Below are 19,147 nucleotides of genomic sequence, written 5' to 3'. Positions count from 1 at the left end.
TAAATGTATTTATAATATATAGTTAAAATACATTAAAAACTCAGCATCTTTTTTTGGAGGTAAGCGCTTTGCATTATATTAAATATATGATGTTGAGGGAGACTTGCATTTTCTGCCTTTCCTGGAGTCCAGTCACAAGCTTAAGTAAATGCACCTCGAGAGAGGGATGCGCTGAGAATAACGAAATGAAGCCAGGGTGTTTTCACAGTGTAAATTCTCATTACTTTCTCATTTGTTCCTTCCCACAGTGCATACACTTATTGCTAGATAAGAAAGGGAATGAAATACAGAAATGAAAAATGTAGACATGAAAGCCCGCCTCGTGCCAATTAGGGATTGCTCTTTTATTTTAATAAAATCACAAGGTAGCAAAACAGTTCCTCTCAAGGGGCAAAGCACTAATCCAGTATATCACATGTAAAACCCTCGTGGTCAATACAGACAAGATTTTTCTGGAAATCCGAAAAATTATGGTCACCAGTGCCATTGATGGGTTATTTTTGTTTGTTTGCTTGTTTTTGATCCAATGCACAAAAAGGTCTATGAGTGAGTAAGCATAAAGCAGTTGGCTTTTCCCACTCACTGGCGACAGCATGTGGGACTACCTTCATAGAATAATTTCTTCTGGCTTTCACCATTTTGTAAGTAAACAAAAAAGAAACATTCAAAAATAAGAGGGAAAGAAGGCGCTCCATTCAATGGTGGGAAGCGCTGGATCACAGACAGTTACACAGGTCATTTACTGTCAGATTTAGTTGAGTCTCTGCTATGCTAATGCCGGTTTGCAAATTGCCAAGAGGGAGACACAGGGCACTGCATATTCCGTGAAGCACAGTGAACTACGTCTAGCAGGCCTCCGCAGGGCTGGGAACAAACCACGAGGAGGTAAGTCAATAAGGCAGCATTTGTATGGTCCTGTATTTGTTCTCCAAGTGGTCGGGCGCAGGGTAGGACTGCTGGATGGAAAAGTACCAAGAAAGGGTACTGCCCAGGCCTACAGGAGCAGTCTGAAGACAGCATGGCCCTGGGTCCTACCTAGCCTTCTGGGGCAGGTGGAAAGGCAGAGATGAGACACAAGCCCTGAATAGAAATCTGCACCTGAAGGTGAGGACCCACACCTGGAAGTGTGCTATACAAGGTATGTTTAGTCTGTATGCCAAATCAATTTATGCTCCCCCCGCCCCCCGCCCACCCTGCCGGCCAACTTAATAGCTGCCATTGAAAATGAAGACAGTGGAAAGTTACAAGATTTTTTTCTTTTTCAGTTTCACACTGCCGTATGATCGATCTCTAACCGTTTCACAAATCACAGACAACTTTCAAGTCAGGTGCAATTTAATATACCAGAAATCAGTATCAAGACCAGGGAGAAAAAGAAATGAGCTCTAAAATATTGGTGACAAGAGACAGGGAATCCTCAACACTTTTCTACCTGTCTTTTTTGAATTGATACAGGCTTTTGCATAACGGAAACCACGGTAACACAAAACCTGATCTTCACTCTCCTGGCGTCGAGACAAATCTTGCGTGTACACACACACACACACACACACACACACACACTGTTTATCTCCAAAATAGCCACATTTTTTTTTATTTGGTGATCCAATACGTTTTTAATTCAAATAGTCACCACATAACCTAGGCACAATATTAAGCATTGTACAAGCCAAGTAATTTACTGATTTTCATTTCAATTGCCAAAGAGTACAATAAGTGAATTGGTTACGGGATATACTTCTGTACATAAAAATATCCATGTATTTATACAAGGGTATGGAACAGAGTTTAAAGATAATAAAACCAGAACATCACAATAAATAGGATGTGTTCCTACAGGATAGCAGAGTGCGCTTTGTCAGTAAGCTGTCCAGTCTTTCTTCAAGGTGCTTTATATTCTTCTGAGCTAGGCTCACATTAACCAAAAGAAGGGTTAGGGGTTAGTAGTTGATTCTGAATCTGAATGCCTAACTTTCATAGGTTGCTTTTTATTTGCATTTCCAATAATAGGGGTAGAAGATATGATAATTTATTTTCCAAAAGTCTTTGCAACTTATCAAATCCTATTGATTTCCCACTTCAATATTTTAAAACGCAGATCAATCTAAGCTCTAGCACCGTATGACCATGAGATACATGTATTTCTGTCAGAGCAACAATATTTTATATCATCTTTGTTCCTCTGGCTATAACAATTCTGTTTAGAAAAATTTTACCAAGCTAAAAAATAGTTGATCTAGGTTGTCATAAAAAAGAATATTAAATACCTTTGGTAAAAATAGATATATTTAACAAGATTAGAAAAGCAAACAGTTATAGTGTCAAAAGGAGAATATAAAAATGTACACGATAAAACAAATAAACCGACTTGTAGATAAAGTGAAGATAAGGCCACTCTTCAGGTTTGTCTCTTCCAGAGTTCTCTTCTTCTAAATGGTGGAAACTTTAATAAGAAATATGGAAAATCCAGTCTTTCCTGTCAGCATGACACAAGTTTGATTTATCGTAACACCCTTCCTTTTTAAAAACCAAGGTTGTAGGACATAGAACACTCTGGTTTACATATGTGAATGTAGGGAAACAATTCCAGATTTCTGTGATTTTAGGCCCAGAACATGGAGCTTTAGAGTTAAGCAAGGCAACAGAATCAGGTGCTCATCGGACAGTTTTTTCCCCGTACTGACATTAGCCTAAGCCGCATGGAGACAGCTGAAATACGGAACACAGCTAGCTGAGTAAGCACAAGGCAACTCTGTCACTAGCTAGTGATGCACAACATTCATTTTTTTTCCAGGACCAAAGACCTTTTCTCCTGTTATTCGGGCCTCTCCTCTCAAAAGAGCCGTTGCACAACTTCTAATTCCGTGTGGTGTCTCCTCTTTTAGAATACACTGTAAATCCTGAAGATGAAAGGTCCCTGAAGCAAACAACTGAGATTACGGATGGAGATAATGCGCAAGTTCTCTAACAGATCAGCCACTGAGCTGTACCGCTCTGGGAGAGGCTGTGCGTGCTGATGCGGTTATCCTCCTGTGTGCCCTCTGCACACACAGTCACACTCCTCGTGGTGCTCCAGGGCCACGTCCGTGAGAGATTTATGCAATCCCCTGACACCACTCTTTGGTCTCAACTGAAGGACCTGAAAGGGAACAATGTAAGCCATCTTTAAAATCAACCAATGTCTGTAACGTTTGATTTCATGGACAAGTAAAATTTCAGAAAAGAATCTTGGGGCCCAACAAAGACTTACAAATTTTTATTTTTTTTCTGACGAAGGCATCGTGAACACCTACCCCCACCCTTCAAAGAAATCACAAACGATCATCATCTTTTCGCGAAAGAAAGGATGTTTTAATAGCAGCCACTTGGAAGGATGCCGCCTCCGAATACGGAACGGTCCTGACATCAAAAGACCTACTGTGCACTCCGTTTCACTCCTCTGACAATATTACAGAGAATTTCGCCTTGATTAAGTAGTTTGAAACCACTACTGCCCAGCCGTCTTTCTGTTTGTGGGTTTCTTTCACTCATTCATTTTTTTCACACGTTTAACAAAAATTTATACTTGAAGCAATACAAGTACTGCGATCCTGTGAAAGGAAACACGATCACTCTACAGCTGAGTCTGCTCAATTATGCCACTCATTAATTTTCTTGGCTTCGCTTCAAGTCCTCTATAAACTTGATGAGATGGATTAGATGTACTTCATAGACATCAGCCTCCGTCACAGCTAACTTTCCGCAGCTGGACCCACTGTGCAGTAAACGGAGGCTTGGCGATAATAACAATGATGCCTCTATTAAATGAACTTAATGTGCAGTTTGGCCTTTTAATAAAAAATATAGCAAAACAGACACTGATACTCAAGATATTTCCTTTTAACACTGCGACAGGAAGGCACAGCTATGTGTTCTGTAAAAGATTATCTGAAGTATTTGATAAGAACTACCTACTCGGTGTGTATTTTCATTTCTTATAATAGAAACAATAAAGTTTCAAGGAATTGTGTTTGTTTGGATTATGAACAAAGACCAGAGGACATAATAATACGGAGTTGTCTAGTTTCTCTGTTCTCTGGGTAGGACAGCGATAACTTCATAGAGCAACTTCTAAAAGATACTCTTCCGGGAAATGTACGTTAATCCAAAGAGGCACAAGTCGAGTCTCATGACCGTTTTATTTGAAGATTTAAAAAGAGAAAAGTAGAGAATGTATACCTCATTTGGAGTATGTGGTCATATCAAAGGTTAATCAGCTAACATTTTTTGAATGCTTACTGGGTGCCAGGCACTGTAATAATGTTTTTACATACTTTAACTCACAAGAATTCTATGAAGTAATTTACAATTACTTCCCTTATTTTACACATGAGTGACCAGAAGCGTTAGAGAGAACAGGGACATGACCAGTATTTGTACTTTGGCCAAAGATGAATTATTAAAGTCAGGCTGATAGATAATAATTTTATAAAGACTTAGAATATATTGTTAGTCATACATTCTGCTGATTTAGTAACGTTCTTCCTAGAGGGCTAAACAGCAAAGTCTTGTAATAACTATGAGAAATAGGGAACTTTTAAAGCACACTTTTCTATTAAATTCACAATTCGAAAATAAAAATTACCAAGACTATATGATTTTAACATGAAGCTTAACCCAATGACTGTCAAATATTATATGTGTCAATATTGAGTTACTGTTTTTGAACTTAAAGTGGCATCAAAACTGTTAAGACACTGGTGCTGTAACTTACCCAACTTTTGTTAAAAATTCCTTCTGGAATGAGGTTGAGTGGGTAGATAAACTGCAATATTGGCATAGCCAATGTCTTTAATTCCTAACTCCACTTGTATACATTTTCCCAGTTAGCAGGGGGAAAAAATTACTATAAAAGGTAAGAGTTAGAGAAGCTACCATATACAGCCGTAACAGGCAGCCATGCCAGGCTACAATCTTACAATCGTTCTTTCCTCCAGGAGTGCTTATGTTGACGTGCAGTCACCGAATAATAGCACCTCCCCACCCCCGTCTTCATCTACTGATATTTGTGGAGATTTACAAATAGCAAAAGAATCTTATAATGTGGTAGTGATGCAAAGTCTTAGATAAGAAATTAAAAATACATGGGAGGGGACTTAATTAGTGCTCTCCTTTATTTCTTTATCAAGTTTTGACTTTGGAGGAGAACGATAGGTTGGAAAATGACCAACAGGTCCCAGATAATATTAAAGAAGACAGCAAGACAGAAGCATGTCTCAAACAATTTTGAGAGAGAGGTTCAAACTAAAATTACAAAGCAACGGAAAAAAAAATCCAGGGAAAAACTAAAATCAGAGAATGTGGAAGAGATTAGATCAGGTACAAAAAGAACCATCAGGAAATAGATGATCATGTACCACTGCCCACACTGTGCAAACAAAGTGCCGTTAAATTTTGGGTGCCATGGAACAATGGGGGGTGGCATTCACTACAAAAAAAAAAGGCAGTTGAATTATATACTTTTTATCCAGAACAGATCTTTGCAAGAAAAGCAAGACCATACCAAATAAATAAATAAATAAATAAATAAATAAATAAATAAAATATCCCATAGATCTTTTTGCCTGGAAAAGAATACTCTACTTATCTTGGGGCAAAATTCATTAAATTTTTATTGATCGTTTGCCATAAGCAAAGAATAAGGCAAAGCAGAGAGGGTGGGGAATAAAGATGAGTGGGAGAATAGCTAATATATATTCAGGGCTTGAAATATGCCAGACCCGGTTCTAAGTGTTGTGTCAGCTCCTTTAATCCTCACAGTAAGGTATGAGCATTAGATGTTCACTTCACACATGATGAACCTGAGGTGCAAGAGAGTAGAAGCAATTTGCCCCAAGTCACACAGCTAACAAATGTCAGCTTCAAGCCTTGGCTTCACAGATGGTTTTCTTCAGTACTGCAATGTAATGTTATCTTTGTTCTTTTTGGTTCTCAATTCGGTAAAAACAAATAAAAAATAAACAATGATTCTGAATGACATAGCAAAAAAATCTCTAATAAACATGTCTTTATGTTTATGTTCTACATATGCACAGAAGATGGGCTAGTTACGCTAGGACCGGCAGGAAACTAGGATGTATTTTGAGGAGGACGTAACATCTGAGCTCATATATATGTAAAGTTCCTGTCTTGCTTTCTGAAAAATCTTTTTGTGAGATAGGAAAATCTTTAAGGGAATTTTGAGGGCGGCAAAACTGGCTTCCAATAAATAGTATCTGGTACTTGATGTAAAAAGTAGTAAGAATCTTTTTAATAAGAAGATTACGCTGTAATATCGGGGCGCCTGGGTGGCTCAGTCCATCGGGTGTCAGACTTTGGCTCAGGTCACGATCTCATGGTTCGCGAGTTCGAGCCTCGCGTTGGGCTCTGTGCTGACAGCTCGGAGCCTGGAGCCTGCTTCAGATTCTGTGTATCCCTCTCTCTGCCTCTCCCCTGCTTGCACTCTGCCTCTTTCTCTCTCTCAAAAATAAATAAACATTAAAACAATTAAAAATTATGCTATGTAACAATACTATATCTTATGTATTACAAGCCTTTTAATTTTCTAAACTTATTTTTGAAACAATGGTTGAACAAAAACCACCGAAAGTGGTAAAGGAACCCAAATGGGGAATAATTGTTATATTTGTAGTAACACAAGGAACATAATTCAGCTTATTAGTTAAGGAAACTGGTATAACAGAGGTGAAAGAGAGAAGAATTAGGGTATCTAAGCTCTGTCTTTGCTTCTGTCTTCTCCATGAGGTGGAATAGTCTTCAAACTGAAAACTGGAACAATATGAATAAGAAAGGAATCATCAAAAGGAATTAAGGCCCAAGATGGGCTTCACTGCAAATGAATTAAGTCTTTGGATCCAGATTAATGGTATTCAATGATTTAATGATTTTTAGCACTATTTGAAATTCTGTTCAAAAATAATTTCACTTCTCTAGGAGTAGTACTAAGCTCAGAACTTACTTCCAAAATATACGACTGAGAAAAATTTAGGTCTCAGAAATGATCAATTACACCAAACAAATAACCCCCCTTTTCTTTTAATAAGGTGTTTTGTTAACAAAAACACTATCACAGAAAAAAATCAACGATCCCCACAAAGCATTATAAAAAATTAAGACATGATGGTTACTGGAGATACTTGTGAGAAATGTGAAGCAGGCAACAATACAGTTATATATATCCACACGTGCGTTAGAGATGCTTTGTGGGAAGCTTGTAAGAGGTAATCATGGAATTAGATAAACATCCATAGCTGTATATGTGTACACACAGATAATGCACATATAACCACCCCACCCAAAGACTAAAGAATAATGGAGTGATGTCATTCTGGAAGGCCAGTAAGTTTACAAGTACTTCCCATAGTCCCTTCTCACACAAGAGTTTTATCTGAGATTATAAAATAGATACCTCATACTCTGTGGCAAAATTTTTTTCAATGTTTATTTATTTTTGAGAGAAAGAGAGAGAGTGTGGGTAGGGGAGGGGCAAAGAGAGAGGGGGGCAGGGGATCTGAAGTGGGCTCTGTGCTGTAAGCAGAGAGCCCAGTGTGGGGACTGAACTCACAAACTTGAGACCAAGACCTGAGCTGAAGTCAGAAGCTTAACCAACTGAGCCACCAAGGTGACCCCTGGGGCAACTTATCTTAATAACCCTAAAACCGATGTGATTTGAAAAGAAATTTATAAGTATAGGATGGAGGAGGATATGCTTGACCCAAGGACTGATTTAACGAAAGAAAGCATGATGTGGACTCAGCATCCGATAAACTTGTTTAAAAAAGGCTAATACGACTGGTCAGGGTTGTATAGCTCTTAGAATGGTGGCTATAAACCCAAAAGTTGTTGGCTATATCAGGTCTGCAAATATATCGTATTTAATAAGGACTGGCTTTAGAAAGCCCCAAACTGAATGATTTTAGGTGAGAAAAGATCACTCTGGTTTAATTCCTATTCTCATCACATCCTTTCATGGTCACCGATCAATTCTGATGCCTGCCTTGCTTGTAAGGCGGTTTATTTAATCTGTTTAGAACGACTGTATTAAGGGTTTTTTTTCTGGACTCCCAGATTCCCAGTTCACAGAGGAGCAATAAGACCGACCTCTGGGCACAGCCTGGCTGGAGCTCTCTGAGCCACCAAGCTCATGATTAGCTCCTTCTGAAACTAGAGTGGAGACGATTCCCAGCACAAGAATCTTGAGAAGCATGGGATGTAGAAACGAAAGTAGCACATGACTGATGGTGGTAAAGAGTCCATTTTTATCACAGACTGCCAGTTTGGGACATTACTTTCCACAGACTGCAATCTAGTAATTGTCATGGAATAACACAGCCTGGAAAAACCTGAGAGGTTATTCTATTTTACATTTATTTTACAGGGGTAAGTGCCCTGCTGATGGTCACAAGTTAACCGTAGATCTAGGATGAAAACAGTGTTCCTTATCTATTGGAATCCAATGCTTTTGTCCCACTTTATCAGCTGCCAACACAATACTGCTGAAGGGTAGGACAGCCATCTCATATAAAGTGCAGTTTATGACGCTGGGTATATTTAGATGACTAACAGATAAAGAATTTTATTAATGTCCTTATGCACATGAAAAATTATTTCATTTAGTTAGTAGGTATTTATTTTGTGTCGTTCTCTTATTTAGTGTAAAAAAATGGAAAGTAATGAGATGCAATGATACAGAAATGAAGTCAGAAGGGCAGATTTTGACTTGATATAATTTAAACGTTTTATAAGATTAAAGCTGACTCATCAAGAGTGTTTTGCTTCCTGGTATAGGAATGCTACACAACGCTCCTGGAGAAAGGCTGGGTATAACTGGGGATATTCTAGCAATAACAACAATTTGGAGTGTGTGAGTTCTAAGGTTCCCAAAGGTCTGAAAAACAATCATTACTAATATTTAATATTTATATTTTCCTTAATTCCACAGAATAAAAAGATGAAAGGAATCCATAAAGGGTTTAACATGCTTTTCAGGGCAACGTGAATAATAGGAAGATTGGTAAAATTATGAACATATCTACTTGGGATTTATGTGCCCATGTTGCCTCAAATGGAAAAAGAAATATCAAAGATCTCCTTTCTCCAACATAGACAATAATTTCTTTAAGTCTGTCTTTAAAATATTTTCCCTTAGGGGCGCCTGGGGGCTCAGTTCAGGGTCCGACTTCGGCTCAGGTCATGATCTCGCGGTTCGTGAGTTCCAGCCCCGCATCGGGCTCTGTGCTGACAGCTCTGTTTCCGATTCTGTGTCTCCCTCTCTCTGCCACTCCCTGGCTCCCACTGTCTCTCAAAAACAAATGAACATTAAAAAACAAAAAAAAAAAATTAAAATATTTTCCCTTTGTATTTGGAAAAGTTTAAAGTTGAAAAGTTTCGCCCATTTTCTCCGCTGCAGAACGCATTTTCGTTTTTGTAGGACAGATGAAACCCTCGCTGACCGCCCATGTTGTATTGTCAGAGGACAAACTTTCTACAGCTTTAACGCCTGGACGTTTGAGTTAAAGGTCCTAATTTTAAAAAATGAAAACATGAACTAGTTTGTGAACCTTATTTCTCCCCCCCCTCCCCCACGGATGCTGTGTCTCCTTTCCGAATAACAATCCATTGCAGATACACAGTTTTGTTATCTTCTGAGATGTGGAGGAACCCGAAAAGAAAATGACACACCTACCTCATGGTATTTTTTAGTGACTTTACTCGGGACGCACTGACACTCATTGCAGTTGTGGAGACAGCAGGCACAGTTTCCACCACAGCGTTTAACCAGGAGACAACCTGGCCAGAAAATGGTATCGGTTCTCTTTAGTTCTTCCCTTATGGACACCGAGAAGTTACGAGGTGTGCAGCTGTATAGTCTTACCTCCTCTTTTAGAAGGTTCAGATCCACCACTACATGGCATAAAAGGAAGCAAAGAAAAATACATGTTCATGCCTTGAGCCTGAATTCATCTCATCAGACTCTTTTCACAGAGAAACCGATCTTGTTTCCCAAACAATACGGCCAACAATATCCCTTCTTATTTTAACTAGGTTTTAGGGCTATTGCAGCTCGCCAGTGGGACTTTCATTTTATAGTAAACAAAGCTTCATTATGACTGACTGACCAATAAAGAGATACCATTGTGCAATATTAAGACCAGAGCCAACAAAACAGTCGAGAGCTATAAATAGGAAACTTTATAGAGAAAAAGAGGGCTACACCTTTTAACCCTCGTAAAACAGTAAACAAGGAGCGCACTGGAGGAAATAATAGAATGTAAAATGATGAATGCTTTGATTAAAAAACAAATGGAATTTTTAAAAGGATTAGAAGCTCATGCAATTAATGAAGAACAACTTACAGAAACTTGAAGACAGAACTTTACATAACTTTTTTTTGGCAATAAGACCCAGAAAATGTAAAAAAGGCATGAAGAGAATGAAGTTTTGAGGACAACGGAGTAGGCCGTGAGTGAAAAAAAAAATGATACATTTTAAAAGGGCTGAGGTTGCTGAAAACCTCTGCTTCCGATGCATGGAGTAATTCATAAAGTCTGAAATTCAGCTTAAGGAGACTCCTTCAGAATTCTATTCTTCTCCTTCTAAAGGAGGGAAGAAGTGTCGAATTTGTAACAATTGTCTCTATTCTTTTGGTAAGTTGGTTAACTATATAGTGTTTTATCCTTCAAAAGAATACCTACTTGTGAAGACCAAACAAAATATTCTTTCATCAGATTGTTGGAGTAAATTCTGAAAGCATCATTGTTTTTAACTAGAAAATGATACTTGCCTCAGTTAAATGATAGCAAAATAGCATGTCATACTTAATATGAATTTATATATAACATGAATAGTACTTAACCGTTAGCATAAGCAAGTTTATAATTTTAATGTCTGCCTTATGACTTTGCCTTTTTCCCTCCCTAGAAACAGTCAAATAATAGCAGTTCCAATAAAATTGAAGAGTTTTGGATAACACACAATTCATCAGAAATTTTTCTTCAAAAATAAAGATTTTATTAAAATTTGGAATATTACCTAAATATAATAAATCTAGTTAAATGCCTTTTACTAATAAGGGAAACATTATAAAGAAGAATTGAAAAAAAGAAATACATTTTCTGGTTAAAGATGGCTTCAAGCAATAATAATCACTATGTACTCCAGTTTTAAAGAATTAAGTGCCAAAAAAAATTTGAAAAAAAATATTGGGGGTGCCTGGGTGGCTCAGTTGGTTAAGTGTCCGACTTCAGCTCAGGTCATGATCTCATGGTTCATGGGTTCAAGCCTTGCATCAGAGTCTGTGCTAAACGCTTGCTCAGAGCGGAGAGCCTGCTGCAGATTCTGTCTCCTTTGCTCTCTGCCCCTCCCCTGCTTGCACTCTGTCTCACATTGTCTTTCAAAAACGAATAAATGTAAAAAAAAAAAAAAATTAAGTGCCAGTATTTTAAAAAAATTTTCAAATGACAAGGTGATTAAGAATCAAGTGCTTGTTTTCTTGTTGCCTGTTTTACAATTCTGTATTTACTTGTACACATGATAAAATTTTCCTAAAATGTCAAAGGAAGCCAATGGAAGTATTTTCAATAAACATATTGTAAATCATGCATATGCAATTGTAAATTATAAGCACATGTAAACTATATGGTTGATTAAAACCTTGGTCAAGTATAAGGAAACGTCAAGGAAATACCAATTCAAAAGGTTCATTTCAATATCCTATTTAGCTAAACAATTATTTTTTCCAACTCAATAGAAAACCGTTGTTTTGAGTATTTAAAGATTTCCCTTTCAACTGAAAATTGATCATGTGAAGGAAAGCTTTTAAATATTTCAGAGGAAATGAGTTCATTCTTTTGAGTATCATAAAAGACCAACTTATCTCTAATAAAAGTAATGAGATAATGGAGTTAAATCATGTCACACATTTCACCCGATTTCATTTCACTGAACTAACAGTTATTTGTACATACTACTCTTTCATTGTGAAAGCTGTATATGAGTTTATCTGAATCTTTTCTCTAGAAGTTAGTATCTGGGCAAGAAGGGTTTAGAAAGTCTAAAACATGCACAAACATACAAAAGCCGGTTGCCAACACTTTGAACGCTGATTTAAGATTTATACCTCTTTAGAATGTGAATGAAGCTCTTAGCCTTCAAAGGCTATTCATCTACCTCAGTGTTAAACACACTATTTCATGCAACTAGAAAATGAGACTGTATATGTTCACTTTAAAATGTTTACTTAACCACAATAAAAGGTTAGATAGATTTCCCAAGTGAACTGAGTTATGATACCTGCTGCAATGTGAAAATTTAAACACCCTTGCAACTTGGCTTCCACTCATTTATCATGTTTGACACAAAAGTCAAAGCCTTTTTTAAGTAAGCCTGACTTAGAAAATAAGGTATTTTCTTTTTCCGCAGTAGCAATGTATGAATGAAAACCTTAAGCCAGAGGAAGAAAAGGGGAAAAAAATGAAAAACATGAATGCAGTCCACACCTAAAAAATACAATTAAGGATTTTCAATGTGGCATACAATTAAGGATTTTCAATGTGGCATATCTTATTTGAAATTTAAGCTTCCCACTTGTAAGGCTTCAAGCTCATCTAAGCTTCATTAAAATAAGTCATGTGACTATAATTTAATGTCATGAATTCTCCATAAATTCTCCAAACATTGTGAAGAACTTCTATGCCAAAAAAAAAAAAAAAAAAAAGAACAAAAAAGAGAAAGATCATGTCCAACACATACCTTTTTTTAAATAGCTTAGCTATAATATTATGGAAGTTTCCCTCTGCAAAATATTTGAAAAATCAAAATCGGTGTTCGGGTTCTTTACATCCTTTTCATAACTACTCCCTAAGACAATACATGCATTAGTTTGTCTTTCTAAAGAATGAAGATTTTGAGCATAGCGCCAATTAAAGTTGTTTTTCCTAATGCACATTTTCTTGTTCAGATTCACCCATACTGCAAGTTTTACTAAAAAGGTAATACCCCCGGAAAACAAATCATGGTTACACTTCACTTTGTTCCTTGTTCATTCTTTTAAGATATTCAGCCCAAGGATATTCTGTTACTGCAATGCAATCTGAGGGTGGTCTTTCTAAGATGAATGTGGTAATACTGTGATATGTTTATTCTGTGGAAAATCAATTTTGATGTCTAATTAGAAGCTTTTAAACATTTTACTCCTTGTTCCTTTGTAGAAAGACCCTTGGGAGGGGAGTTGGTTTTGTCTATATAGATGTTATCCCACACCTGCATTTTAGTTTACGTAGAGTTCCAAAAATATACACTGCTTTTCTCACACTTACTGTATGCTTAAAAAGTTAATAGTTTTGGCAAACTGCAAAGGACATCAATTTGGAAAGTGCTAAATGAATATTTGAAAGAGCTGGTTCAGTGCTGGATGCTTTTAAATACATGCTAGCCTCTGGCCAAATCTTCACTGAAGCACCAGGTGGAGAGGTGCAGGCTTAAAGGCATGGCTAGAGGGGAGATTTTTAGGCTGGAATCCTGAGATCAGCTGTCAAAAACAAGATCTGAGCTTAGAACCTGGTTTACTCCCTTTGCTTCTTCCAGATCAACATGATAATCTACTTCAAATTTAACAAAGGCTCTATTCACAAGTGTTTCAGCCAGCCTTGCAGATCTTCATTTTCCTGTTCCTAAGTGGGAGGGAAGGGAAGTGTTCGTAAGTTATTCATCAAGTTATTCATCAAGATCCAATCTTATAAATATGTAACAGCTTTCAGCATCTGGACAGGATTCCGCTGCCCATGTACTTTAACACCAATTTCAAATATTGCTGAAAGGAAACCACGTCTGTTGGCATAGCAAAATATCATGGTTGGGCAAGTCTGAACATGACCTGCTGAGATTAAAGCTCTTGATCCAGAAGGGCTGCAACTCTTAGCAGGAAAGGGCAGGAATCGGGTTTCTTTCTGACAAGATTTAGAAGAACAAGTCTGGTGCAATCTGCCCTTGTGAATTGCTCAAACCAACTAAACCTTGTTCCTTCTATATAAATTCTCCAAACTGTCATTCCATTCTCTAGAGTGATCCTGGATAGATTTCAATGTTTCTTTCTGAGAACCTGAAAGAGATTTTTTTTTGGAGTGCATTATAATTCGCCAGTTATTTCTGTTGTGTGTTCATTTGTGTCTGATATGGATACTTTCCAATCCTGACGTCACTAGGAAAATGAACTAACCTTAGAGAAGACTCAATTAACATTATTCCCAATTTCTTGACCATGTGGAATTAAGTTTAATCATCAACACTTTCATTCTTGAAGGGAGATAGGCTCGTACGGTCAAGTGATCATTTCAGAGGCAGACTTTCAGAGAGAAAAAAATATCATGGTGGGAATTTCTTTAGGTCATTCTTTTCTTGCTCTGAATTCTATCTTGGAAACTACTAGTCCCATTTTATGGTGAGCCACTGTTACTTTCTGCATTATTTATAGAAGTTTGCAGGCTTAGGAGATGGAAATTAATATAATCCTGACCCATGAGGAGATGGTAGATAACGATTTTGATTTTTCTCCCTTTTCTAGGCCCAAACCTGGTTTAGCAGCTAAGGTAGTCTTTCTTGAGTCTCTAAATCAATATACCCTCCAAATTAGATTTGAATAAGCAAAAATTCTCATGAAATATAAAAGAGGACTTCATCAAAATGATATTTTTGAATTAAAGAAATGACACAATTATTCAGCAAAACTGTCCTTTTTAATTTTCCAAACCCACTGAATTACAATTACTTCTCTTTGTATGCACTCTCATTTACTATGTAAATATGCTCAAATGTTACAAAAATGGGTTAAATATATCACTGAAGAATTTTAAACTCTACTCATTGGAAGCTATGGTAGAAGAATCTGAAACATTAGCTGTTGAGAAAATCAAATGAGGTTCGGATCTGAAGACAGAACTTACCTCTGGATTTTCTTCCAAAAACAAAAGCTTTGCCAAGAAGTTGCCAAGTTGGCCTGTATAGATCTTCCAAGTCCAATTGCCATCTATCTGGTTCAAGATACCGAATAAGATCTTCCAAGGTACTGAAGGCGGTGACAGCGTTATTAAGCAGATCCAGAGGCAAAGCTGAAGGGGGTAACACTGACGGGCTCACGGCCTCTGTGAATTGCTGAAAGCAAAATGAATCTTACGTTAACTGTTTTAAAAATGACGATGTATTTCTTCTGGGCTCATGCACGAGGTTAGGCAAACTAAGGCTGAAAATGCAAGGGAAAGGAAACTATATTCAACATAGACGAGAACTGCTCTGCAAAGACTTCATGTAGATGAATTCCAATAAATTTTCTGTGCAGTCAATGAGAAGGACATTAACTTTCATCATCACAAACCATGGCGGATGTGGATATCTGTTGCTTAAATACGAAGAAAATGTCTTCATGGTTCAATTAGGGGCTTAAAATGGAAACTATAATACAGTTTACCAGATTTTTCTTTTGCTTTTCACTTTTCATTTTCCTCAATCTGGAAAAATCACCAGGGAGTTATGCAAATGAGTGTCAGATCAATTATAAACATAATATAAAAATAATTAAGCCATGAAGAATTAGAACAAACACAGGCGAAAAGCCTTTCACACTGGAGAAGGACTTGTTAGCCAAAGTAGCCCACAAACAAGCCATAAAAAAAGAACTTTGATAAATTTGCCCACACTTTTTTTTTTTAATAAACAGGATTAAAAGACAGACACTGGGAGAACACCCTGATAAATGACCTAACTGTCACAGGATTAGTGTCCAGAATGTATAAAAAACTCCAACAACTTGATAGAGAATGGGTAAATTCCAGACAAGAAGTCTGAATGGCCAATAGACATATAAAAACATGCTAAAATTCATTAGTTATCAGAGAAGTGCAAAACAACATGAGGTATTATTTCACATACAAAAAAAGGAGATACTGCAGGGATTGAAAAGAAAGGATGGCCAAGGATGTGGGTAAATTGGAATTTCTCTGTTCCGCTTGCAGAAGTGAATGTAAATTAGTACATCCACTTCCGCTGATTTAATGGATGTACACAGGGTATTAGAGTTAAGATTTATATGATGTATGTCCCTGTAATTCACTTTTGTATATAAAAAAAGGGTTTATGTCCTCTTATTTGTGCACATGGAAATATATGCAAAAAAATCCATCACAGTGCTGTTTGAAATAGAGAAAACTTCAAGGTAATCTGAATGGCCATGGATAGAGCAATGGATTAAAATGCATCATTTTTAATGGTAAACAAAAATGAGGCCATGGTTTCAATAAAAGTTCAATAACAAACTTGCCCCTCCAACCACAAATTTTTAGAGTGGACTAAAGTTAGGCAGTGGTAGATGAGAACTGAAATCGAACCAGGCAAAATAAATATGTGAACAAATGCTTAACTTAATTGTTATTCTTATTTTTAAGTTTATTTCGAGAGAGGCAGAAAGAGAGAGTGGGGTGAAGGGCAGAGAGAGAGAGACAGAGAGAGAATCCCAAGTAGGCTCTGCAGTGTCAGCACAGAGCTCGACATGGGGTGCTCGAACTCATCAATTGCGAGATCATGACTGGAGCCGAAACCAAGAGTTGGACGTCTAACCAACTGAGCCATCCAGGAGCCCCAATTATTTTTACTTACTTATTTACTTATTTATTTATTATAATTTTTTAAAGTTTTATGTATTTAAATAATCTCTAAACCCAACATAGGACTCGAACTCACAATCCCAAGATCAAGAGTTGCATGTTCTTCCAACTGATCCAGCCAGGCACCCTTGTTTTTATTTCTTATTATTTTTTTTTTCAGAGGAGGAGAGATGAAGCGTATGGAAGAAAACATTTGTGTGGGTTGCTGTTCATTACAGTAGTATTTACAATAACAGAAAATTGATAATAAATCTAAATTTATAGTATTGGAAATGTTAATTGCACTGTACTCAAACTGAAATAGTGTACCTTCATTAAACATTAAGTCCTCTAAGCATTTTTATTCACAAAAGAAATGCCTACTATGTAGTAAATGACAAAAAAAAAACCCAGCCTATATAAATACACCTTGATTTAATATACATTACTGTATATAATATACATGTCTATATTTTTAACATTTTTATAATAAATATGGATTCCTTTTAGAGATCCAGTAAAAATAACATTTGTTGTAATAATTAAAAAAAAACTATCATGTAAGTTCTTCCTTTTCATCTTTATTACTTGGATCCTGGGCTAGATACTGGAAACAATCTATTCTATTCAGCAGACTCTAATGTTGTCTCCTTGCCTTCAGTCTTTCTTTATTCCCTTTATTCTGTGCTGCATAACCTCGGGTTAATCTACCTAAAATAAGTTATCACTGATCATGTGATGAATCTGGACAAATGCCTAGAGTGATTTCTCATCTGGAGGATAAAATCCAAATTCCTCACCCTGCATTCAGGATCCTCACAATCTGACCTTGGCTCACCTTTCCCATTTAATCCTCTACTCATCAAAGACATGCACATTTTGTTCCAATCAATCCAGTCTCTTCACTAACTACTGCACATGTCATATTCATCGCAGACCTTGTACCTCCACCCATGCTAAATACTGCTCTCCGTCCCCCATGTGCAAAGCTCTCTCCTGTGATCCGCATAATAAATCTTTACCATTTATAATGGCCTTTCTTGAAACATGATTCACCCATGAAAACTTCCTTAATAACAGGGCTATTGTTGGCCATATATCTCAATCGTGTCAATTTGAAAAAGATCCTCTCTCTGCGCTATTCTGTGGGCACACGGCTTGAAAAGCAGAAGCTGTTTCATAAATTAGAAAAAGGACAAAAGAAGAGAAAAGAAGAGGAGAAAGAAAGAAAGAAAGAAAGAAAGAAAGAAAGAAAGAAAGAAAGAGAAAGAGGAAGGGGAGGGGAGGGGAGGGGAGGGGAGGGGAGGGGAGAAAAGAAAGAAAAGAAAACAAAAGAAAAGAAAAGACAAGAAAAGAAAAGGAAAGAAAAGAAAAGGAAAGAAAAGAAAAGAGAAAAGGACCACTGTTCTCTGCGGCAGGCATATCCCCTGATGAGGCTCATAAGCTTCATGGGTGCAGATCCTTCTCTGCCCACAGGAAGAGAGACATTTTTATAGAGCACAATCATCAGAAATGAATGTGGCAGTCTTGGGTCAACACTGATTTCATTCTTATTTTAAAGATCTAATTTCAATAATGTCAAGAGTCTGGCTAAAGTATTAGCACGAAGATGTTTTCAATTATTCAATCCAACTTTTGAGAGTAGAAACCAAATGTAATACATTTCTGTTTACCTCTAGTATTTTTTAGTTGTCCAAGAAGTGCAAAACTGCTCTGATAGAGAATATTATAATTGATAACTATATTATGGATATAAATAAACAATTGTATGATAAAAGCTTTCATTGTTGATATAACCAATTTGGTTAATATTGATTAAGTTTGTAATGTGAAAAGGTTAATGCAAATGTTTTGCAAATTTTTAAAATATAAGCCAAATGTATGTTTATAAAAAGTGAAATTAAGGGCCAGTAATACTCAAAGAATAACTGAGTTATTACTCATGATTATGACGATATGAAACAAATCAAATATGTCATGATCTGCACACAGAGAGTAAATGTAGAAAGCTAATACAACAATATATTATTCAATAAGATGTCAGAGTGCAGATGTATATTTTAGGTATGATATAAAATTGTTATTTAAGCCATTTTCAATTAGTCATAATCCAAGAATGGCTTATTTTGCTTCCGTGTTTGAGGATCTCTGCATAGAACATTCCTTTTGAAGCAATGAAAAGTTCCAACTGAAATCAATACTGCTGAAATAAGTGCGAAGTATTTATATAAAAGAAAGGGAAACAAAAGAAACCTGTACCATTGGACAAACAAAATATGCACACCTTGGGTTCCATGAAATATCAGCATATCAAATCTCCTGAAATGACAAAAGCTGGAAGAAAACAAGTTGGCATACATTACTGCATGCATGTATCGGATGGTGTTACAAACCTCCAAGTTTCTAAATATTTAAATTAAAATAAGACAAATATTTATTTATTTATTTATTTATTTATTTATTTATTTATTTATTTA

The 19,147-nt window shown here is 36.6% G+C and overlaps 1 protein-coding gene across 1 annotated transcript in view; it reads right to left on the bottom strand.

Moving 5' to 3' along the window:
* Positions 1-1,317: 1,317 nt before the first annotated feature.
* Positions 1,318-19,147, bottom strand: part of PDGFC (platelet derived growth factor C) — a 204,826-nt gene continuing 186,996 nt past the window's right edge. The window contains exons 4-6 of the mRNA XM_003984917.6: positions 14,979-15,186; positions 9,725-9,942; positions 1,318-3,139 (exon numbers count right to left, since the gene is read on the bottom strand). Coding sequence (XP_003984966.1) covers positions 3,023-3,139; positions 9,725-9,942; positions 14,979-15,186 — 543 coding nt within the window. The 3' untranslated portion in view covers positions 1,318-3,022. The remainder of the gene's footprint in view (positions 3,140-9,724; positions 9,943-14,978; positions 15,187-19,147) is intronic.

Source organism: Felis catus, chromosome B1 (genome assembly GCF_018350175.1).
Source record: "Felis catus isolate Fca126 chromosome B1, F.catus_Fca126_mat1.0, whole genome shotgun sequence".
Classification (NCBI taxonomy): domain Eukaryota; kingdom Metazoa; phylum Chordata; class Mammalia; order Carnivora; family Felidae; genus Felis; species Felis catus.
Note: the sequence above shows the minus strand (reverse complement) of the source record. Positions and strands in the feature narration are given on the sequence as shown.